The sequence below is a fragment of the Aquarana catesbeiana genome, linkage group LG04 (assembly GCF_042186555.1).
Source record: "Aquarana catesbeiana isolate 2022-GZ linkage group LG04, ASM4218655v1, whole genome shotgun sequence".
Taxonomy (NCBI): domain Eukaryota; kingdom Metazoa; phylum Chordata; class Amphibia; order Anura; family Ranidae; genus Aquarana; species Aquarana catesbeiana.
In genome coordinates this window covers 1,981,509-2,005,576 of record NC_133327.1, presented here as the reverse complement: position 1 = coordinate 2,005,576, position 24,068 = coordinate 1,981,509, and the positions used below count along the sequence as shown (strand labels likewise).

At 44.2% G+C, this 24,068-nt stretch overlaps 1 protein-coding gene across 5 annotated transcripts in view; it reads left to right on the top strand.

Annotated features, from left to right (window-relative positions):
• The window catches only part of KHK (ketohexokinase), a 213,405-nt gene extending 189,556 nt beyond the window's left edge, over positions 1 to 23,849 (top strand). For 2 of the 5 annotated variants that reach the window (XM_073624743.1, XM_073624744.1), the window contains 8 exons: positions 3,254 to 3,370; positions 10,717 to 10,851; positions 13,453 to 13,587; positions 18,480 to 18,552; positions 18,778 to 18,924; positions 21,240 to 21,328; positions 21,522 to 21,679; positions 22,293 to 23,849. In XM_073624743.1, coding sequence (XP_073480844.1) covers positions 3,254 to 3,370; positions 10,717 to 10,851; positions 13,453 to 13,587; positions 18,480 to 18,552; positions 18,778 to 18,924; positions 21,240 to 21,328; positions 21,522 to 21,679; positions 22,293 to 22,381 — 943 coding nt within the window. In that variant the 3' untranslated portion in view covers positions 22,382 to 23,849. The remainder of the gene's footprint in view (positions 1 to 3,253; positions 3,371 to 10,716; positions 10,852 to 13,452; positions 13,588 to 18,479; positions 18,553 to 18,777; positions 18,925 to 21,239; positions 21,329 to 21,521; positions 21,680 to 22,292) is intronic. The other 3 variants (XM_073624746.1, XM_073624745.1, XM_073624747.1) reach the window with 3 other exon arrangements.
• The last annotated feature ends 219 nt before the right edge of the window (positions 23,850 to 24,068 follow it).

Here is a 24,068-nt window from a genome sequence, read left to right as displayed (position 1 = left end):
CCTCCTTTTAAGCCCTACTATTATGCGTGAGGCCCCCATTCTAGTGTTTGATCAGTCGTTGGTGGTATATGTTATTTAGCTTTTTCCCTTTTCACCTCAAAAAAAAAAACTATACTATCTTATTGGAGAGTTAAGCTAAGTCAGCAGGTGACCATTCTGTCAGGTCTGAGTGGGTCTATAGAGGTATGCCGTTTGCCTAAAGCGGCATTTGAAACATGGTTGTGGATGTGGTAGCCCCAAAAGTCCTTCTTTGACTAGAAACCCCAGGATGCCAGGTGGTATTTTAAACTCCTAAATCTTGCTAGGCCCAGAGTTCCCATCTGAGTGCATTACGTGTTCACATGGGAATATGACCCTAAGAAGTTTATGAGGTCCCAGATGTATGATTTGTTCCACCTTTAAACAAATGGTTACAACCGCAGGTGTTCAAACTTGCTCAGCTTGTGGATCAAATGGCCTTCCATGTCAGGGCCTATTAAGATACAGTGGAACTATACTGCAAGCTGATGGCGACTGCTCTCTCTTTCACCCAAGATAGCTCTTTTGTCCATGCTCCCGGGCATGCTCAAGTCCATTAAAAAAGATGTATTACGCCATGTCTTGGCCGCTGCTAGAATGGTGATCCCAAGATATTGGAAGTCAAGAACTGTACCTTCCCTGGGGGAGTGGGCTATTGAGGTGGACTGCATCAGAGACCTTGAACGTCTGTTGGCTGAGGAATCTAATAAAGACAACCAGTTCTCTCTTACGTGGACTTCGTGGTCCATTTTCCGATACTCATCGGACTTCATCCCCTGGACAGAGGGCAACCTGGACGGTACCGCCTCATGACCATGCTGGAGCGACTCCTGTTCCTAACCTTTCTGTTTCTCTACTTTCCCCCTAATCCTTTTCCTCTTCGTATCAATGTACTCCTTAAAATCCAGATGCAAAATACGACCCACACAAGCTAATCCTGTACAACATAACAGGTTCCTGGAATAAGTTTGATTGTAAAAACACATGAAGTTTACATGTAATCCCCTCCCGTATATGGTGAGGGCTCTTTGGTTATCCTTGTTATGTCTCAATATGTTGTTTAAAACAATGTTTTTTCCTTGTTATCTGCACACATAACGTACTACACTATGTATCCTTCGAATACATTGGATTTATTGTCGTCAGCACTACTACTATTAATGATGTATATGTGAAGTACATTTTCTTGTATGCTTCTTTCAATAAAATAAGATTGAACTAAGATACAGTGGAACATTAGGCATACAGACACCATAAGTGTGAGCGAGCGTATCCCATGTGGAGCAACATACCACTACCATAGACTATCTCCCAGATCTACCATTTAATCGAACAACCCCTGGAAACAGGAAAACGTCAAGACCTTTCTTTTTACTGAAGGGATAAATGGGCTCCTAAGGACGATGATGAAACTTCCATGAACACCAAACATAAATGGCCTTCTAGCCCAAAATGAGTCTTTTCCTTTAGAGAGACACGGCATATCAGGATAAGTGTTGGTGGCACCAAGGACTGGGACAAGTATCTGCCAATTACCCCATATTACATGAGCCTGTAGAATTTGACCTGGGGAAGTGTATCTCACTATTTGCCAAGCCTGATCTTACTAAACACCTAGAAACAGAGACTGGAAGGCAAATATGCTCTATCGCCAAATAAGAACATATAGGGGAGGCAATATTAGATTCTAGAAGCCTAGTCCATGCTAGCCTGGTGGAGCCTGCCAAGTTTTGTTCTGATTGTATACACAGTGATACCAAAAACTACCCTACAGTGGTGCTTCCAGTGGAGACATCCATGTAAAGTATGCAATGCACAAGACTTTTTTTTCTGCAGAAATGTGGTGGTACACAGTTCCGGCACCTCCAGCACTGAATATATGTACTGGCAAGGGGTGCTGGGGTGTGTTGTAGGTTCTATTGAATCTGGCTGCTGGGAGATCTATTGTCACTGAGGGGTGTAGTGTTGCTGGGGGGGGGGGTCTACTGTTGCAAGGGATGGAGTTCATTTTTTGCTTGGGGGTCTAATATTGCTGGTGGTGGGATCTGTTGTTGCTGAGTGGAGTCTTATGCTGCTGAGGTTCCTCTACTGTTGAGGGGTGGTCTATTGTTGCTGACTGCTGTAGGGTGTATTGATGATGGCTGCTGGGGATCTGCTGTAGCTAGGGGGAGGGTATTATGTTCCTAGAGGGTCTGTTGTTGCTGGGGGGATATTGTTGTTACTGGTGAACTTTATTGATGCTAAGGAGCTTCTATTGTTGCTCTGGGGGTGATCTATTGTTTCTGGTTGGGGCACTATTGTTGCTGGGGGGAGGATATTATGTTCCTGGAGGGTCTGTTCTTGCTGGGGGGAAACTGTTAATACTGGTGGAGTCTCTTGTTGCTGCGGAGCTTGTATTTTTGCTCTGGGTGATCTATTGTTGCTGGGGAGGTCTATTGTTGCTGAGGGATCTATTAATGCGGGTGGGGGCTCTTTTGTTGCTGGGGGAGTATTATGTTCCTGGAGGGTCTATTCTTGCTGGGGGAAACTGTTGTTACTGGTGGAGTCTATTATTGCTGAGGCTCTTCAATTGTTGCTCTGGGGGTCTGATCTATTGTTGCTGGGGGGTTTATTGTTGCTTCAGGTATCTATTGTTGCTGGGGGAGAGGAGGTCTCGTGTTGCTGGCTGCAGGGTATACATTTTATTGGCTTAATTGCTATCATTAACAAATTCCATACAAATTGCTTGGCACCAGAGAATGACACTTGGTGCCAAGTTGGTTCTCTGTTCTCTAAAAGTGGGGAGGGCATGAAATGAAGATGAGAGTGAGAGTTGTAGAAAGTTGCGCAAATTTGTCTGAAGTCTCCCTGAGGGGGTTATATAACTTTTCATGTTTCAGATGATGAAAGAGCAGGAGGTACTAAGGTTGCACACAGGTGATATGGCCCACAAGCAATAGTTGTAGTTTTGGAAAATTAGAGTTTTCTTCTTTAGGGTACAGGGAGCACATAGTATGGGGAGGTGGGCTAAGAGGAGAATGGACAGCTGTCCTTAAAACGGCTTGAAAGTGGCTTTATATTGTACAAGTGTTAAGTATTTTATTTGATATTTTATTGTATTATGATGCAGTGTATTATTTGGTATTATATTATTATGTTACAGTAATCTATAGTATGTTATTAGGTTATGTTACATTATATTTTGTTGTAATATGTTATATTCTGTGGAAGTTTAATGTGAAGTCTTGTATTGCAGGTGTCTTTCTCAGCGATGGCAGCGAGGGGGGAACGCCTCCAATTCCTGCACTGTACTCTCTCTTCTTGGGGCTCCTTGTGCCTTCATGGGGTCACTGGCTCCAGGGCACATAGCAGAGTAAGTAAGTGGGGCCCTTAACTGAAATGGGCACATGGATGGAGAAGTAGGCAGTAAGGATGGTTCATGGGCAAGCAGGATTCACTTTAGCAGTTAGGTGTGTGTGTGTGGGGGGGGAGGGGGGGGGGCTTGGAGTGACAGTTTTGGCTAGATTTGTATATAAGGGTTGTGTTAGGGGGTCAATGGATGAAAGGGGTTGCCTTTATGGGATGAATGTGGTTGGTGTAGATTTCATGATGGAAAGGGAGGAGTATATGAAAAAGGGGTAGGATCTGTGTGAGGTTGGGCTAGTGTGGGAGCAAATAGAGAAAGGGGAAGAGTCTCTAGGCAGCAGTGGCATTTGTAGGAGGCAGGGTTAACTTGGAAGTAGAGGGGTGTTTAAGGCAGGGGTGGGGTTTGTAGGAGGTAGGAGTGGTTGGGAGGTACTTGAGAGTTTGTGAGAAGTAGGGTTGATAGGGAGATACTGAAGCAAAGTAGAGGAGTCTCTAAGGCAGGGACAGGGTTTGTAGGAGGGAGGGTTGATTGAGAGGTACTGGATGTAGGTAGAAGGGTCTCTAAGGCAGGGATGGGGTCTGTAGGAGATAGGGTTGGTTGTGAGGTACTGGAAAAAAAGTTGAAGGATCTCTAAGGCAGGGAAGAGGTTTGTAGGAGGTAGGGTTGGTTAGGAGGTACTGGAGGAAAATAGAGGGGTCTCTAAGGCTGGGGTGGGATTTGTAGGAGGTAGGAGTGGTTGGGAGGTACTTGAGGAAAGTAGAAGGGTCTCTAATGCAGGGATGGGGTTTGTAGGAGGTAGGGTTGGTTGGGAGGTACTGGAGGAAAGTAGAGCAGCCGTTAAAGCAGGGATGGGGTTTGTAGGAGGTAGGGTTGGTTGGGAGATACTGGAGGAAAGTAGAGGGGTCTCTAAGGCAGGGATGGGGTGTGTAGAAGGTAGGGTTGGTTGGGAGGTACTGGAGGAAAGTAGTGGGTTCTCTAAGGCAGGGGTGGGGTTTGTAGAAGGTAGGATTGGTTTGGAAGTACCAGAGAAAAATAGAGGGGTCTCTAAGGCAGGGGTGGGATTTGTGTGATGTAAGGTTAGTGTGGGGCAATAAAGCAAATGGGAGGGGTCATCATTACAGCAGGGGAGGAGTTTATAAAGGCAGGAGTCAGGTTCTTGTTGTAAAATGTTGTCTCCAGTTGAACTGTTGTGCCATCTGTCTCACTATACATTCAAAAACTAATTCTACAGTGTGCAATGCTCTACTGTCCTTTGAGAACATTGTATAGGGAGCATCTTAATTGACCCACTGCCGAGCCAATCACTGTGCTACTCATCAATCATATGACCTTATCATGTCACCAATTTCTAATAATATGGGAGGAGGAAATAGACGTAGCATGCGTATTATTATTTCTCATTGCTACATAATCTGGAGAAAATACGAATTACATATAACGAAAACCTTTGCCTTTTTCTTCTGGATCACGTCCAATCTTCTCTTCTTTAACTTCTACCATCTCCATAGCATATTCTTTTTTTTTCCTCTTCATTCCTCATATTTCACCTTCTTCTCCTGAGTCACATCCAGTCATCTTCTTTTCTTTCCTAAACCGCCACCTTTTTTTCCGGGTCACATCCAATCTTCACATCCTCATTCCTGAAATTCTATCTTCTCCTCTTCAGTCACAATCAGTCTTCTCCTCTTCATTCCTGTACTTCCACCTTCTTAGTCTGGGTGACATCCAGTCTTTTATTCTTTTTTCTTTACCTTCTACTTCTGGGTCATATCCAGTCTTCTTCCTTTTCATTCCTACGCTTCCACCTTATTCTCCTCAATCACGTTCACTCTTCTTTCCTTCATTCCTAAACTTCCACCTTCTTCTGGGTCACATCTATTTTACGACTCATCATTCCTGAACTTCCACCTTCATCATCTGGGTCACATCCTGTCTTTTCCTCTTTATTCTTAAATTTCCACCTTCTGCTCCTGGGTCATGTCAAGTCTTCTTTTTTCATCCTTGCTCTTATTCTTCTACCGTTTTGTCTTCTTCCCTTCATTCCTAAGCTTCCACCTTCTCCTGTTTCCGGAACTTCCAATTTTGCTCCTGAGTCATATCCATTCTCCCCTTCCTCATCTTTCCCAAACATCCATCATCTACTATGTCCTATCCATTCTTTCTCCTCATCATCATTACTGAACTTCATAAGAAGGGATAGTGATACGGATATGTGACAGTCCCAAAAAGAGGGACCAACATCCCTGAAATTTGGATATAGACAGAAAGGTTTTTGTGGGACTTTAAAGGCGCCAGCAAATAATGGATACGAAAATTGTACATAAAATATAACAGTAATTTTATTATTACAAACAACATATAGTTAAAAAAGTTTGTACTTCAAAACAATCATAGACATGAAATACAGCTTGTCTCTTGACACATCATGGTGAAAAACAGCAATTGTCTTGTCACTTGTAGATGACAGTTAAATAATTATCCTGACATGTTTCGCCACTGTGGGCTTCCTCAGGGGATATAGTTGTGACAAGAGATGTGTCATTGAATGAAACAGAACATCGTTTAGATAAACACACTTAATTGTAACAAAAAAAGAAAAGGAAAAGTAAAGGGGAAACAAAAGATTAGGATATCAGTTGACATGCTTCACTTCTTTGCCACTCACCGAGCTCAATTCTCCTTGCCTCCTGCCGGACGTTAGGGGAGGGGTGATGGACACCATTGGGGATACACAGGGATGCCAAAACAGCTTATAAAAACCAAACTCGAATATATATGTATAAAACCTGTATAAAACCATGTATTAACATTCCAGTAATTGGATACTGGCCGAAGTAAAAAAATGAAGATATAAATAGAAGATATAAAGCTACCAAGAATATGAGGGGATATTCTACAGAGAAAAAAGATGACATGCTCAAAAGATGTTTACAACATTGGTGGGGAGGAGGCGCTACAGAAGCTGACATGCCCTTCAGTGGGCGCGTGCCTATCCCCCTTGCACAGCGAGCACACGGGCAAGGAGCGCAGCATCCCGCCCCTGTAGAGATGGTAACCAAGTCAAGGATAGACTCGGTGCCAGGTGGAAAAGGCATAGGTGCCCCGCCAAGTGGGTAATTTCAAGCGTAACAGACCCCAATATGGCAATGGTTCTCTAAAACATGAACCACAGAGGCCGTGGGTATGGTTCCTCCCTATGACCCCCCAGAAAAACCACAAGGGGGCCCCCCTCTAGACAGTCTCAAAACCAACACCAACGGGAAGAAGAAGAGCAGGGAAGCAAAATGGGAGGGCAATGAACAGAGCATGGCAAATGACACAGAAATATAAAGAATATAAAACAAACAATACAAATGACAAACTATTAATCAGTTATGAACAATAATCAGAACACTAATAACACAGAATATACTTACAATATAAGAAAGTTTCTCCCATACAAAGGATTTCAATGATCAACATGCCAATCACAAATATAAAGAGTCCTCAATGACTTCTCAATATAAAATCACCAAAATTCCCTTAATAAACAACATTTTAAAGGGAAAGGGAAGAGGATAGAGGAAAGGGAAAGCTGCATGAAGGGGGGAGGGAAAGGTGGGGATAGAAAGAATGGGGAAGGGAGGGATTGGGAGAGAAGCAATCAAGCAAGATGGCAAAGAAAACTTCACATGGGACAGACTGAGGGGATAATGGCCAGTTTAACAGTTGGAGAAATGGCTTAAAACTGACAGTTTCAAGCCAGGGTATACATCTGGCCAATCCCCAGACGACATCTGATAGTGGTCAAACGCGCCATCTTGTTTTTCTGAAGATTTTGATGGGAAAACGGAATAGGAAGCGAACGGAAGCCTGAGGAGACGCCGCGGACCACATTGATGAGACACAGTGCTTTATTGCCTCTGATACGCCATATATCTTGTAAGTGCAACCCACTTATTATATTCAATTGAATTTTAAAACATACTGCACTATGGAATCACTTTTTTTTTTATATTTTCTGAGTGGCATCGTCCTAGCTGTGGTTCCAGACATCTTTAGGGGTCTTGGGGAGACCGATTTCCCTGTGCTGGGTGAGACTGCTTTTTAGTAGTCACGGATAGCTGGTAAGCAGGCTACTTACTCACTTGGGTGTAGAGTTGGATGCACATTCTTTGGAGGATCTTTCACGATTTCCTACAATTTGTCACCGTTATTTCACATGGATGGATGTTGGGTTTTTTTTCTTTATTCATGGACTGAATTTTTCACTTGGACTTTGCCTTAGTTCTCCCTTTACATATTTTTTCACTTGCAAATTTGAAATGTTGATTTGTCGTGTTGTTATTTTAGGAGCGCTGCATATATTATATATATATAAAATTGGAGTTCTTGTATTAGACTTTTTAGTGCTGGCAGCTTGTCACATTCACTGTATTTCATATTTAGTGTAAATTTTTGCTTTTCTAGAGCAGCATTAGCCCACCTGGGCTTCCTTTTTTTCACAGGGTATACATTGGCTGCGCTGCTCCATCGGGCCTCCGGCTGGAGCAGCGCACGATCTACGCTGCCACCTCTGGAGTTTAATGGTATATGTTCAAGGGCTGAAAATTGGATCATATGTAAATCAAAATTGTGGTAGAGACCCACATGTCGACTCACAGCAGTTTCCATTTGTCTTTTTTGAATAGGGGATACGTGACCCCCAATTCTTTTGAAAAATGGATGTTTCGTTTTACCAATATAGAAACCAAGCCACACAGGCATTGCATAAGATAGACCACTCCAAGCGTCTGACAAGTCACTCTCTGTTTGATGGAGTGTGTCTGTCCATTCGGGAGAATGATTTCATTACCATTGTGAACGAACACACATCACATCACACTGCAGGCGAAAGTGCCTGTTCTCAGTGAACTTGTTATGGGAACTGCCTTGTTATGGTGACTGTGCACTAAACAATCTTTTATTGAGGTTGCTCTTTTATATGTAATTTCTGGGTGTTGCTTAATGGGCTTACTAATTACGGGGTCTGCGGAGAGCAGAGGCCAGAATTTTGTCAAAATCCCTCTAATTTGTTTGTGTTGTTTACAGTAGGGGGTAATGATTCTTACAGATTGCACACTATCTTTTTTGTTTTTTGTAGAGTAGATCAAAGAGCTTCTGTCTTGCTTCTTTGTTTTTTTGTATGCTTTCTTGAGACAGCTATGGCTGTATCCCCTGTCCCGCAAGCTGGAATAAAGTTCCTGGGCTGCTTTAACAAAATCCTCCTCATCAGTACAGTTTCTTCATATACAAAGATACTGGTTACATGGTATACTTTTTAACAGTGGCACTGGATGTGAGCTAGTAGCATGCAAAAGGGTATTGCCAGCCGATGATTTTCTAAATAGGGAGGAGCCCAAGGAGCCATCCCCATTAACAAAAATTTCTAAATCTAAAAAACTAACTTTATGGAGGTCGCATGTTATTGTGAACTTCAAATTGTATTTATTATTTCCTATGGTGGTCATAAATAGTTCAAGTTCCTCTCTTGTTCCAGTCCAAAAGCAGTACATCGTCAATGTAACGATGCCAAGAGATGATGTGCCCAAGAAGGTTGGACATGTCATCTCGGGCAAACAGTTATTTTTCCCACCCTCCCAGTTACAGGTTGGCCACAACGAGTCCCCATCGCAACCCCCTGCACCTGGGGGTAGTGGCATGATCCAAATAAAAACACATTACTTGTCAAGATTATTATTATTGTTATACAGGATTTATATAGCACCAACAGTTTGCGCAGTGCTTTACAACATGGGGCAAACAGTACACTTACAATACAATTCAATACAGGAGGGATCAGAGGGCCCTGCTCATTAGAGCTTACAATCTAGAAGGGAGGGTCAAGTGGAACAAAAGGTAACAGTTGTGGGGGGGGGGGGGGTGATCAGATGGAGAAAAGTTAAATACAGTTGCTAGATACATTTTAAAAGGTCAATTATAAATGTATTATATCTATAAGCCAATTTACCTCAATCTCTAAGTTGACCCTCAATTACTTTTAGTCCTTTTTTCATGGGGGATAGTGTTGTATAGACTTTCAATGTCTACAGTGACCATCCAGGTATTTGGAGGAAGGATAAGGCCCTCCAAGGTTTTTAGTAGGTCTAGAGTGTCCTTGATATATGAAGTGAGAGCAACCACATGTGGATTTCAACAGCTTGTGCTGTAAGTATGTTGTGAGTATGTTGTATACATCTTTTGGGGATGTCATCTTTTTTCTCTGTACTGCATCCCCTCATATTCTTAGTAGTTATATATCTTCTATTTATATCTTCCTTGTTTTACTTTGGCCAGTATCCAATTACTGGAATGTTAATACATGGTTTTATACATATATATTCCAGCTTGGTCTTTATAGGCTGTTTCGACCTCCCCGTGTATCCCCAATGGGGTCCAACACCCCTCCCCTAACTTCCGGCAGGAGGCTAGGAGAATTGAGCTGGGGGAGTGGCAATGAAGTGAAGCATGTCAACTGATATCCTAATGTTTTGTTTCCCCTTTTCTTTTTTTGTTACAATTAAGTGTGTTTATCTAAACAATGTTCTGTTTCATTCAGTATACATCTCTTGTCACAACTATATCCCCTGAGGAAGCCCACAGTGGGGAAACATGTCGGGATAATTATTTAACTGTCATCTACAAGTGACAATTGCTGTTTTTCACCATGATGTGTCAAGAGACAAGCTAGATTTAATGTCTATGTTTGTTTTAAAGTACAAACTTTTTTTTAACTACATGTTGTTTGTAATGAATAAAATTACTGTTATATTTTTTGTACAATTTTTGTATTCATTACTGAACTTCAGCTTTCTTCCTCACTTGCTCCTTGGTCATATTCAATCTTCTCCATATTATTTCTTAACTTCAGCCTTCTCCCCTTGTCATGTCTTCCTCTTTTTCTTTCCGTATCAATGCAATCTTTGATGTCCCCGTTATCTGGTACCACTGCTCTAGAACCATCTGACCCAGCCTGTCTTATTCTGGGCCTACAGTTTATTTTATGACCATTTCACTTTTCCCACCAATTACATCTCCTTTCTACTCTTTTAATTTCCAAACCTTATCCTGTATGACCTCTTTTTTGTATCAGTCTTTTAATTTCTCTACCATTAGACAATTTCCTTATGAATGCATGCAATTTTATGGCAATTTCTTTTTTTTTTTTTTGGTTTATTTCAAATAATCTCTTTTTTTTCCAGTTTTTCACACATAATCGGTTATAAATTGTATTTGTTCACTTTTTGTTCTTATCTTCTTCTTCTCTGTTCTTTTTTATTTTAATTAACAATTAATTGCCCCGACTCTATGCCCTTCTTTCCCTTCCTCGGCAGTTTTGTCCTGAACAGTCTTTCAAGTTACGGTATAGACGTAAGACACGTTATCAACCACCCTGGCTCTACATTCCCGGCTTCTATTGTCATCAGCAACATTACCAATGGGAGCCGAACCATCCTGCACATGAACAGGTGTGTTTCAATGTGAGGTGCAAAGCGGGTGCTGGTATGATGTACAGGAGTGGGCAACACTGTAAGATACAGGTGATGTAAGTACAGGTGTGAGGTATGGGTCTGGTGTGTGCAAGTGTGAGGTACAGGTCATCTATGTACAGGTGAGGTATGTACAAGAGTAAGGTATGAGTGAGTTGCGTACAGGTATAGGTCATGTGTGTGCAGGTGTGAAGTACAGGTTGAGTGTGCACAGCTATGAGGTATGGGTGAGGTATGTACATGCGTGAGGTACAGGTCAGGTGTGTACATGTGTGATGTATGGGTGAGGTGTGGGAGGTACAGTTGTGGTGTGTACCTGTGTGAGGTATGGATGAGGTGTGTACAGGTTTGAGGTACTGGTAAGGTCGGTGCTAGTGTCAGGTATAGGTGTGTGGTACTTTGTGACATACAGATAAGGTGTGCAAAGGTTTGAGGTATGGGTGTGATGTACAGGAAAGGTATATACATGGGTAAGGTGTGTACAAGTGATGTTGCATATAGATATGAGGTTAGGTGGGGTAAAAGTGAAGGGTGTACTTCTGTTAGGTATAGGTGAGGTGTATACTGATGTAAGGTACAGGTTTGAGCCATTGTGAGATATACTGTAGATGAGGTACAGTATGTACAGCTGTGAGGCATGTATAGGTGTAAGGTGTTTGAAAGTTTGCACTGCGGGTAAGTTGTGTAAAGTTTAGGTGAGGTGTGTACGGGGCAAAAGTCCAGGTGTGGTATCTACAGGTGAGATATAGATGTGACAAAACAAAGATTGATAGTGGCGCAGCCAAAAGAGTTTAAAATTTAAAGCATGAGTCCAACAAGTTAGCCTTTTGAGCTCGTAGCTCTGGGTAGGAAAAACACAGACCACTGTGTCAGGGCAAACCTTGTATGGGAAGTTGAAGCGATCTCCAATGCATGCAAAACAAAAACGAAAACAGGCACCTTTGAACGTAGACTGTATGATTTATTGTAGAACAATGAACATTAAAAACTCATAGAGGTAATGGATGATAGGCACATCTGAACCAGTACTAGACGCTCATCAGGCATTGGGCTGAACGCTGTATCCATGGATCATTTTGCGCCTCTCGTGTAGACTTGTCCTGGCCAGCAGGATGCTGTAGGTGGTGGAGTGAAGCCAAACCGAGGGTTGGCGGGCAGCTGTAGCTGAAAACGAGGGCTGGAACGCAATCTAGGCTGGATGGTACGATGCTGAGACGCAGCGCTGGCCATGATACCGTCACTGACGTGCTCGCGACGCGTTTCGGAGGATGAACACTGTAAGGCTTGACAAAGGAGCGCGCACTGTGTACAGCCTTGCAGTGCGCATGCTCCGAAATGCGTCGCGTGCATGCCAGTGACACCATCGTGGCCAGCGCTGCGTCTCAGCATCGTACCATCCAGCCTAGGCTGCGTTCCAGCCCTCGTTTTCAGCTACAGCTGCCCGCCAACACTCGGTTTGGCTTCACTCCACCATCTACAGCATCCTGCTGGCCAGGACAAGTCTACACGAGAGGCGCAAAACGATCCATGGACACAGCGTTCAGCCTGATGAGTGTGTAGTACTGGTTCAGGTGTGTCTATCATCCATTACCTCTTTGTGAGTTTTTAATGTTCATTGTTCTACAATAAATCATACAGTCTATGTTCAGAGGCGCCTGTTTTCTTTTTTGAGATATAGATGTGGGCTATTGTCAAACCAAGGTTAGATGTGTGCAGGTGTGCGGGAGGTTTGAGAGGTGTACAGTTCTGAAGTACAGGTTAGGTGAATACAGGTGAGGTATGTACAGGTGTGAGGTACAGAAGAAGTGTGTACAGGTGTGGGGTATGGGTGACGTGTACAGGTGTGAAATATGGTTAATCTGTGCACAGGAGTGAAGCACAGGTGAGCTGTTTACAGGAGTGAGGTGTGTACAGGTGTGAGGTATGGCTCAGTTGTATACTGGTGTGAAGTACAAGTGCAGACCTTTAAAAAGATATAGATGCATTATGTACAGGTGTGGGTTATGTGTGTGGTGCGTACAGGTATTAGGTCCAGGTCAGGTGTTTACAAGTTTGTAGTACAGGTGAGGTGTGTAGAGGTGTAAGGTAAAGGTGTGAAGCAATTTAAGAGGTGTGTACAGGTGTGAGGTGTGAGTGAAGTATGTAAAGGTAAGTGGTGCATGTAAGGTGTGTAAAGGTGTAGGACATGTAAATTTGTAACATATGGGTGAGATGTAAAGTACAGATGATGTGTGTACAGGTTTGAGGTACAGGTGGAGTGTATACAGATATGTGTTAAAGGTGATTTGTGTATAGGTGTGAGGTTACAGGAGAGGTGTGGTGTGATAACAGTGTGTGATCTCCATTGCTCAGTGCAGCAGATTTGGGTGACATCCGTTAGTATCTAATTGGTAAGTACTGTGAAACCTCTCCCCCAGGGATACCAGAATCAACACCAGGGAGACATGGCTTACACCAGATAAATCTCAGGACAGTAAAGCTTGCTCCACTTCTTCTTTTTCGACCAATCACCTATCTTCTGTAGGTTCAGCATATATCCATCTTTCCATCTAACCCATCTTCCCCCGCTGCCCCCCGTAGCTTCATCATTTCAGATTTCCGCAAGAGGAACATTGATGCCTCCAACGTGAGCTGGCAGAACTGGGGCGACACCCCGTGTGCCTGCTGCCTGGTTAATGTCACCACCGGTTCTCGCACCGTCACGCTGTATGACACGTAAGGATCAAGGATCGTATTTCTGTATTCCATCCAATAATATAAAAAATATCTATCTATTTGTCTCCTGTATGTGGCCCTAGGGTGGTAAATTGAATTTGGAATGAGTGGTGCTGAGTATGGTGAGAATAATGGAAAGTAGTGGTGATGATACCTTCAAAATTTTAGATCTCGTGTGACTGTGGTGCTCAGTAACATGTTTAATATTTGTGTCTTCTCTGTGTGGCCCCAGGGTGATAGATTTGATGTGAAGTGAGTATTGCTGAGAATGGTAAAAAAAAAAATGGAAGGTTGGTGGTGATGGTAGTGGTACTTTCAGAACTTCATATCTCATATTATTTTGGTGCTCAGTAACATGTTTTATGTTTGTGTCTCCTCTGTGTGGCCCTAGGATGATAGATTTGATGATTTGATGTGGAGTGAGTATTGCTGAGAATGGTGAAGATAATTGAAGGTGGGTGGTGATGGTGGTGCCCAAATTACTTCTTCTTGGTGTTCTATGATTGTAAAAATGTTTTATGAAATTGTAAAGGACCATGTATCACTCTCCTTTTTACTAAAGACAGATCATGAATGACACAGGGAGAAGTTGTCCTCAGAAATTCCATCTGTCATTAGACGGTTATGGGCCGATGGATATGCTTTCTCCTTTATAATCATCACATGGCTTTGACCAGTTTGAGACTTTTGATAGTTTGTGAATGTTTGTGTGTTTTTGTCTCTCTTAAAAGGTCAAACCCCTCAAAATGTAAAAAAAAAAAACAAACTTTAATTAAAGATTGAGTCTGCTCTTGGCTTCTTATATGACTGAAGACTCAAACAGTGAGCTTTTCATTTCATAATTCTTGACTCTGTTCCTGCACACCTGGGAGTTTTGGGTCCCCACAAGCTTTGTGTGTTCCAACTCCTCCTGTTAAAGTTCCCATAATATAAAATAAAGAAACTTCCATAATGGGTAAAGCAGGTGTGCAGACCTGGGAAGTCCGCCCAAGAATGATGGGAACCCCTCATAATGGGTACAACAGGTATACAGAGTAGGGAATTTGGCACAAGCATGGTGGGAACCCCTCATAATGGGCACATCAGGTGTACAGACCTGGGAACTCAGCATAGGCATGGTGAGAACCCCTCATAATGGGCACAGCTGGTGTACACACCCGAGAACTTAGCACTGGGATGGTGGGAACCCCTCATAATGGGCCCAGCAGGTGTGCAGAGACTGATGATTTAGCTCTCCAGCATCTATCAAACACTTATATTAAATACTGTTTGAAGTGACCCTATAACCATTTTAAAAATGAAATTGTTGAAATAAAAATTTAAAAAGAAGCTAATCGTCTAATTTTAAGTACCGCCAATTGAATGGCAGAGAGTAGCCACAAAATTAATTTGCTGCTGGAAATGAGAGAGAATGAGTATATTACAAATGGGTTCTTTCATCCATCATTTATTACTGCTTCATGGATTCCTCCTCCTCAAGAGTAAAACATGACTATAGCTCAGATACTTTGGTGTATATATAATGGCACAGAAAAATGTAATCGTTTGTAACAAAAATAAGGAGAAAAGAGAACTGTGTGTGTAGAAGGATATTATTACATAAGTAACCTTGTTACATGGCATCACCTTCCATTCATCGTTGAGAGAAGAGTAGGAGGATTATTGGGTCGTTGATACTGGATCTAGCGTTCAGTGGACATGTTTTCAAAGCTGTGGTCTTTACCACAAAATCAAAAGTCGTGCTAAAGCATGGGTGCTCAACCTGAGGCCCTCCAGTTGTTGCAAAACTACACGTTCCATGAGGCATTGCAAAGCTGATAGTTACAAGCATGATTAACAAAGGCAAAGGCATAATGGGAATTGTAGTTTGGCAATAGCTGGAGGGCCACAGGTTGAGCACCCATGTGCTAAAGGTTCCAAATCCAAGTACAATTACACAGCTAAGAGGGTAACATTTAGGCCCATGCAGGGGCGTAACTAGAAATCACAGGGCCCCATAGCAAAATTTTGTATGCCCCCCCCCCAAAAAAAATGAACTAATGCCACTGAACAACAGATTACCACACCCATGTAGCACAGTACCCAGGCAACAGCTTATATTAATTTCAAACAACAAAATATGCAGTACACTGTACAGACACCCCCTAGCAGTACAGACACACCCTAGCAGTGCAGACACCCCCCTTAGTACAGACCCCCCAGCATTACAAACCCCCCCTCAGTGCAGGACCCCCCCAGCAGTGCAGACACCCCCCAGTGCAGACCAACCCCCCCTCAGTACAGACACCCCCTCCCCAGTGCAGACCCCCCCCCCAGCATTACAGACCCCCCTCAGTGCAGGCACCCCCCTCACTGCAGACCCCCCTCACTGCAGACACCCCCCTCACTGCAGACCCCCCCCTCTCACCCCCTCAGTGCAGACCCCCCAGCAGTCCAGACACCCCCCTTACTACAGACAGCCCCTAGCAGTGCATACACCCCAGCATTACAGACCCCCCCTCAGTGCAAACACCCCCCTCAGTGCAGGACCCCCCCCCAGCAGTACAGACCCCCCCCCAGTGTAGACACCCCCCAGTGCAGACCACCCCCCTCAGTACAGACACCCCCCCAGTGCAGACCACCCCCCTCAGTACAGACACCCCCCCAGTGCGGACCCCCCCAGCATTACAGACACCCCCCCAGTGCGGACCCCCCCAGCATTACAGACCCCCCTTAGTGCAGACCACCCCCCTCAGTACAGACACCCTCCCAGCATTACAGACCCCCCCTTAGTGCAGACCCCCCCTCAGTACAGACACGCCCAAGCAGTGCAGACCCCCCAGCATTACAGACTTCCCCTCAGTAGTGCAGATGCCCCCCCTTACATACCTCAGAACCGTGCTGACAGTCTCCACTCTCCAGATACACACAGCGGTGTGTGTCCCTCGAGCGCAGGCTCCTCCTCTTCTGTGGATGTAAACAGAGAGGAGGGGAGGCAGCTTAGGTCCGCTCCGTTGAGGGACACAGCGGCGCAAGGCACAGCTAATCAGGGCAGCGAGTGGTGTTAGTGGTGTGGCTGCCGCTACCCAAGGGTGTCACCCCTCTGGCGGGCCGCAGGTGTCACCCGGTGTGGCCCGCACCGCCTTGCAACGCCACTCACCGGGCCCCACTTGGCTGCGGGCCCCATAGCACCCGCATGGGTCGCTATGGCGGTAGTTCCGCCACTGGGCCCATGCAACCTTGGTTGAGGCAGAGCCTGGACTGGATAACCCAGGTGGCTCTAATATTGTAGACCCTGAGTGCAGGAATACATTGAGATCAGTTATATTCAGCTGTTCACCACTTTCAGTGCTCACTGTGAATGGGAACATGGAGCGAGGCCTGGGCCATATAAACCTTGGTGGCTCTGGTCTTAAAGACCTGTGTAGGAGGACCGAAGGATCAGTATATTTAGCCCTCCACCACCTTCCATGCCCTGTGTAAATGGGAACATTGAGTGAGGCCTGGGCTGCATAACCCTGTTGGACTTGGCCTTGTAGACCCTGAGTCTAAGAGTACATTGAGTTCAGTTATATTTAGCCCTTCACCACCTTTAGTGCTTACTGTGAATAGGAACAATGAGTAAGGCCTGGGCTGGATAACTCTGGTGACTCTCGTCTTGTAGACCCTGAGTTCAGGAGGACCTAAGTGTGATAGACTCACCTGGGACAGAGGCTTTTGGAGGGGACTGAATGCTAGCATCTTGCCTACAGACTATGAGCCCTGGCATTTGAGGGAGCTACAAGTATTTAGGAAGATGCCCTGTTATGTAATGGAAAAGGACATTATTAAGGAGGCCATGATGGTCTCTGCCAGCTTGGGACTCAGTGGACAGATAGATGTGAACAGAAAGATGGTTAATGAAATCTGGAAAGAGGAGGGGGAGATCACTGTTTGTATTGCTAATTGTGCTAATTAACTCACTTCTTGTCTGCTAGGGGGGATTTGTTTACACTTGTAATAATTTGTATTGTAACTTGTGAGCTCGATGCCGGCAAGTCTGACCTGGAATGAGACCTCTGAGTCATCCAGGTGGCTAATTAACAAAATGTTTATAGTATATGTCGGTTGTTGTAATTATATTCCTGTGTACAGGTTGTATTGTTAGGGTAAAAAAAAAAGGAGGGTAATGTCCTCCTGTGAGGTATATATTCTGTGTAAGTTTGTTCAATAAAAGAGTTCCAGTTTTGTAGCCAAATGAGTCCTGTCTAGTTCTTGGTTGCAATAGGCGGCTATAAAATCTGATATCTATGTTCAGACTGGCGGAAGTCTTATACTGATGGAAGCACTCAAGCGGAGTGGGGGACGATTCTGTCAAACTAAGGATCGGTTATATTTAGCCCTTCACCACCTTCCATACCCTGCGTAAATGGGATCATTGTGTAAGGCCTGGGTTGCATAACCCCGGTGGACCTGGCCTTGTAGACCCTGAGTCTAGGAGTACAATGAGATTAGTTATATTTAGCCCTTCACTACCTTCAGTACTCACTGTGAATAGGAACAATGAGTAACAATGAGTAAGGCCTGGATAAGATAACCCTGGAGGCTCTCTTCTTAAAGAACCTGAGTGTAGAAAGACCTAAGGATCAGTTATATTTATCCCTCCGCTACCTTCTGTGGCCTGTGTGAATAAGAACAATGAGTGAGGCCTGGGTCGGATAACCCAGATGGCTTTGGTCTTCTGGACCATGAGTGTTGGGGGACATGGAGATCAGTTATATTTAGCCCTCCACCACTTTCAATGTTCAATGTGAATGGAAACATTCATCGGTCTCTCTAGTTTGTGGTTCAGCTACCAATGTGTATTAATGAACATGGTACTGTTTTTATGATTCCCCTATTCATACCCAGCTCCATCTCTTGCAAAACTGCAGGAATCTGCCAGATGTTACGGTAGAAGACTTCCAGAAAGTGGACCTGTCCCAATACAAGTGGATTCACTGGGAGGTGAGAGAAATCAATGGAGGCTATTTAGGGGCATAGATAGAGGTTCCAGCCACTATGGTTATCAGGAGATGATCATTATAGGAAACAAAGCAGTACACAGGGGTTATAGGTGGAGGTGTACTGGTCATAGCTCTGGTGACGTGGCTGGAGCACACGTGGGATTATGGGCATGTATTTGCTCTTATACTATTTATACTGTTTCTATAATGAAATCTAATCTCTCAGGGCAGGAATGCTGATGAGCAGGTCAAGATGATCCAAAGAGTAGAAGATCACAACAACAAGTGTCCCCCTGACCAGAGGATTAAAATCTCAGTGGAGATCGAGAAGGAAAGGGAAGAACTATTCCTGCTTTTCCAACGTGGTGATCTGGTGAGGAGATCTCTATAATGACACATGGTGATCTGGTGAGGAGAGCTCTATAATGATACATGGTGATCTGGTGAGGAGATCACTATACTGATACATGATATGGCATATGGAAATCCTTATGATTACCATCCTTACTTTACCATTCCACACAGGTAAGGGGGAGGAGTCCGTATCATCCAGGACACAACTAATCATTGTATACAGTCAGGGGAAGGAGCAGTGGCGGCTGGTGGGGTTTTTTTGGGGGGGCAGCAAACAACCCCCCTACCCTGGGCCGCTGGTGGAGCGGCACTAACACAGTCCCCCCCCCCCACCACCACCACCACCACAGGCTGTCCTTGCCTTGGATGTGGGCGGTGAGAGCGTGGCAGGCTCTGGGAAAGCTGCTCAGAGGAGTCTGTATTATATAGAAGATCCAGTGGGGACGGAAAGTATTCAGACCCCCTTACATTTTTCACTCTTTGTTATATTGCAGCCATTTGCTAAAATGTAAGTTCATTTTTTTTCCTCATTAATGTACACACAGCACCCCATATTGACAGAAAAACACAGAATTGTTGACATTTTTGCAGATTTATTAAAAAAGAAAAACTGAAATATCACATGGTCTTAAGTATTTAGACCAGTGGTTCTCAACTCCAGTCCTCAGGATCCACCAACAGGCCAGGTTTACAAGATAGCTGAAATACATCACAGGTGATATCATTTGCTGCTCAGTGATTGCAGTATTCTAGTCTGCAACTCCCCAAGGTAATACTTAAAATCTGGCCTGTTGGTGGGTCCCGAGGACTGGAGTTGAGAACCACTGATTTAGACCCTTTGCTGTGACACTCATATATTTAACTCATGAGCTGTCCATTTCTTCTGATCATCCTAGAGATGGTTCTGCATCTTCATTTGAGTCCAGCTGTGTTTGATTATACTGATTGGACTTGATTAGGAAAGCCACACACCTGTCTATATAAAACCTTACAGCTCACAGTGCATGTCAGAGCAAATGAGAATCATGAGGTCAAAGGAACTGCCTGAAGAGCTCAGAGACAGAATTGTGGCAAGGCACAGATCTGGCCAAGGTTACAAAAAAATTCTGCTGCACTTAAGGTTCCTAAGAGCACAGTGGCCTCCATAATCCTTAAATGGAAGATGTTTGGGACGACCACAACCCTTCCTAGAGCTGGCTTTCCGGCCAAACTGAGCTATTGGGGGAGAAGAGCCTTGGTGAGAGAGGTAAAGAAGAACCCAAAGATCACTGAGGATGAGCTCCAGAGATGCAGTCAGGAGATGGGAGAAAGTTGTAGAAAGTCAACCATTACTGCAGCCCTCCACCAGTCAGGGCTTTATGGCAGAGTGGCCCGACGGAAGCCTCACCTCAGTGCAAGACACATGAAAGCCCGCATGGAGTTTGCTAAAAAAACACCTGAAGGACTCCAAGATGGTGAGAAATAAGATTCTCTGGTCTGATGAGACAAGATAGAACTTTTTGGCCTTAATTCTAAGCGGTATGTGTGGAGAAAACCAGGCACTGCTCATCACCTGTCCAATACAGTCCCAACAGTGAAGTATGGTGGTGGCAGCATCATGCTGTGGGGGTGTTTTTTAGCTGCAGGGACAGGACAACTGGTTGCAATCGAGGGAAAGATGAATGCAGCCAAGTACAGGGATATCCTGGACGAAAACCTTCTCCAGAGTGCTCAGGACCTCAGACTGGGCCGAAGGTTTACCTTCCAACAAGACAATACCCTAAGCACACAGCTAAAATAACGAAGGAGTGGCTTCACAACAACTCCTTGACTGTTCTTGAATGGCCCAGCCAGAGCCCTGACTTAAACCCAATTGAGCATCTCTGGAGAGACCTAAAAATGGCCGTCCACCAATGTTTACCATCCAACCTGACAGAACTGGAGAAGATCTGCAAGGAGGAATGGCAGAGGATCCCCAAATCCAGGTGTGAAAAACTTGTTGCATCTTTCAAAAAAGACTCATGGCTGTATTAGATCAAAAGGGTGCTTCTACTAAATACTAAGCAAAGGGTCTGAATACTTAGGACCATGTGATATTTCAGGTTCTCTTTTTCAATAAATCTGCAAAAATGTCAACAATTCTGTGTTTTTCTGTCAATATGGGGTGCTGTGTGTACATTGAGGAAAAAAAGTGAACTTAAATGATTTTAGCAAATGGCTGCAATATAACAAAGAGTGAAAAATTTAAGGGGGTCTGAATACTTTCCATCCCCACTGTATGTCTGTTTTCCCACCTGTAATTATTCATCTGTGTTTGGTGACAGGTTTTCTTGTTTGCTTTCTGTGTCTCGTCAGGTATTTGTCAGCAAAGATGTGGCCAAGTATCTGGGCTTTCATTCTGCAACTGAGGCGGTTTTGGGTCTATACCCCCGGGTGCAGCAGGGGTGAGTGTTTCCTTATTATCCCCAGCTGATAGACTGGGGGTTTATTCAGGAGAGACATCTCAGTTTGTTCCTCTTTTCTAATCTTTATTTCCTATTGGCTCACCCACCCACTCATTGGATCCCAGCTCTCTTCATTCTGATTTGCCATTATACACATTCACTTCTCACTCCTGTTATGCCTCTCTCCCCACAGGGCGTATCTGGTATGTGCCTGGGCTGACCAAGGAGCGACTGCTTTGGGCCCAGATGGTCAGGTGATCCATTCCCCGGCCTTCCCGCCTGATGCTATTGTGGACACATTAGGGGCTGGCGACACGTTCAATGCCTCCGTCATGTTTGCTTTGTCTAAAGGTATGTACACCAATCAGCTTGTTAGTGCTGGTTCTCATTCATGGCGCAGTGGGCATCCAACAAAAATGCCCTACTGCTTCTATGCAGATGACAATGCCACTGTGTGATTGCTGGTGATGCTCAACACTGAAACTAATCAACATGCAGATGACCAACATCTACCCCTCATTATCTGGTCACACATGACCAGTGTTGGTCTTTTCACTAACTGGTCAGAGATGACCAGAGATGCCCTTCACTATCCAGTCACTCATGACCAACATCTATGGTACCTCTCCAGTATCTGGTCACACATGACTAGTGTCTGGCCCTTCACTATCCGGTCATGCTTGACCCGTGTCTTCCCATTCACAGGGCTGTACTGGGAAAATAGGTTTATGGTAAAATTGAGAACCTGCCCCTCTCCCTGTCATCCTAGAGGAGGGACAAATGAGATTTAAGTCCCATGGACGTAACAGCCAACATTAATGATGGAGATCAAACTCCACAGATGGTAGTAAAAGAGCCGAAAAAAGTGGCAAAGCTTTGTTTTTCACTCTTCTATAAGAGATCTTCTTAGCTGGTGAGAAGATTGTGTTTGGTGGAGGTGTCACTCTGACCTTTCTCTCCTCAGGTCAGTCTATGCAGGAGGCACTCACGTTCGGCTGTCGTATAGCGGGTAAGAAGTGCGGTATACAAGGATATGACGGCATTGTCTCATGATCAGGACTCCATCCAGAACAAGAAGCCAGTGACACAGACAGCAGAGAATGTCAGCCAATTGGTGGAGGAGAAGAGCCTGAAACACCCAAACATTGTCTGTGTGCCGCCTAGTTGGCTCCCACATAGGCCTCGAGGAGGTTACTCTCAGATCATGCAGTGCTGATGGCTTCTATTTGGTTTTCAGAAAGTCTCAGCACTGTGGTGAAAGTCTACTGAGGTCTGCTAACAACTTGATATCAGCTCTCCCATTATGATACATGTTTACCTTCCCCAACCTGGAACTGAGTGGTCCTCAAAGAGCTTCAAGATGGAGCTGGAGGACTGCCAAGTAGAACACCCATGTATACAAGTCTTATATACCCATAGAGACAGGACTTCATAATCAAACATGAAGATCTAATGGAAGGATCACAAGGACAACAGTTCAGTTAGAATGCACACATTTTTGAAGACCCACGTTTTTTGTCTGGAGGGCCATCAGATGTCTCCAGAGAAGGCCAGCAAAGAATTCCTCTGATATTCCTTTTGGAGGACTGGTCAGAAAATGACCAATTATCGGTTTAATACTCCACTGTCCCCAAATATCTTCAATTTTCCCAATCAGAGGACAGAGTTTTCCATCATTGGCTGCTGGTTTGAGCCAAAAATATATTTCAGAATTTCTTTCCACCTCTCCTAGGTTATGTGTTAGTCTTCACCCTGATCCTTCCATTAGATCTTCACTAACCCCGTTACACCATGTTGAAGCTTATGTGTACTAGTCCTATAGACAGGACTTCAAAATTAAACTCTGGATGAAGATCTGTTGGAAAGATCACAAGGATGACACTTGTCCATCCTGTCCTCAAATCTATTCAATCTTTCCAATCAAAGGACAGAGTTTTCCATCATCGACTGTTGGCTTGAACCAAAAACCTCCTTCAGAATTTTTTTCCACCTCTTCTATCTTGTGTGTCAGTCGTCACCACCCCCATTATACCAAGTTGAAGGGCTTCATAAGTAAACATTAGATGAAGATCTTGTTGAAGGATCACAAGGACGACGGTTTATTTAGAATGCACAAATTTTTGAAGACAAATTGTTCAACCTGAAGGTTCATCAGATGTCTTCAGAGAAGGCCAGTGAAGAGTTCCTCTGATCTTCCTTTTGAAGCGCTGGTCAGAAAATAGCTAATTATGAGTTTAGTGGACCACTGTCCTCAAGTCTCTTCTTTCTGCCCAATCAGGGGACAGAGTTTTCCATCATAAATTGCCGACTTGAGCCAAAAATCCTGCAGAATTTCTTCTTGCCTCTCCTAGGCTCTGTGTCAGTCTTCTCTCCAATCCTTCCATTAGATCTTCACCACCCCTGTTACACCATTGAACGTTCCCTGACCATTCCCTTTTGTAAATATGTGTCAGGCTCTGCTGGGACCACACTGATCATTGTATGATAATGTAAGATGTAATAAATTTTCTTTGCACAGCCATCCTGTTATCTTTTCCCTGGCAGTGTCATGGCAATTCTACACCAAGGCAGAAGAGACAGCTGAGCTCTAATGGCTCTCCAATGTGTCACTAGGTGAACTGGGTTTTGACCTTGGACAGCAGACCTCCCTACCAGGAGACTGACTGCTCTAAGGTGTCATTTATACAATCAGAATTTTTTTTTTTAAATCACTGATAATCCATAGAAGCAGCTGATGGAT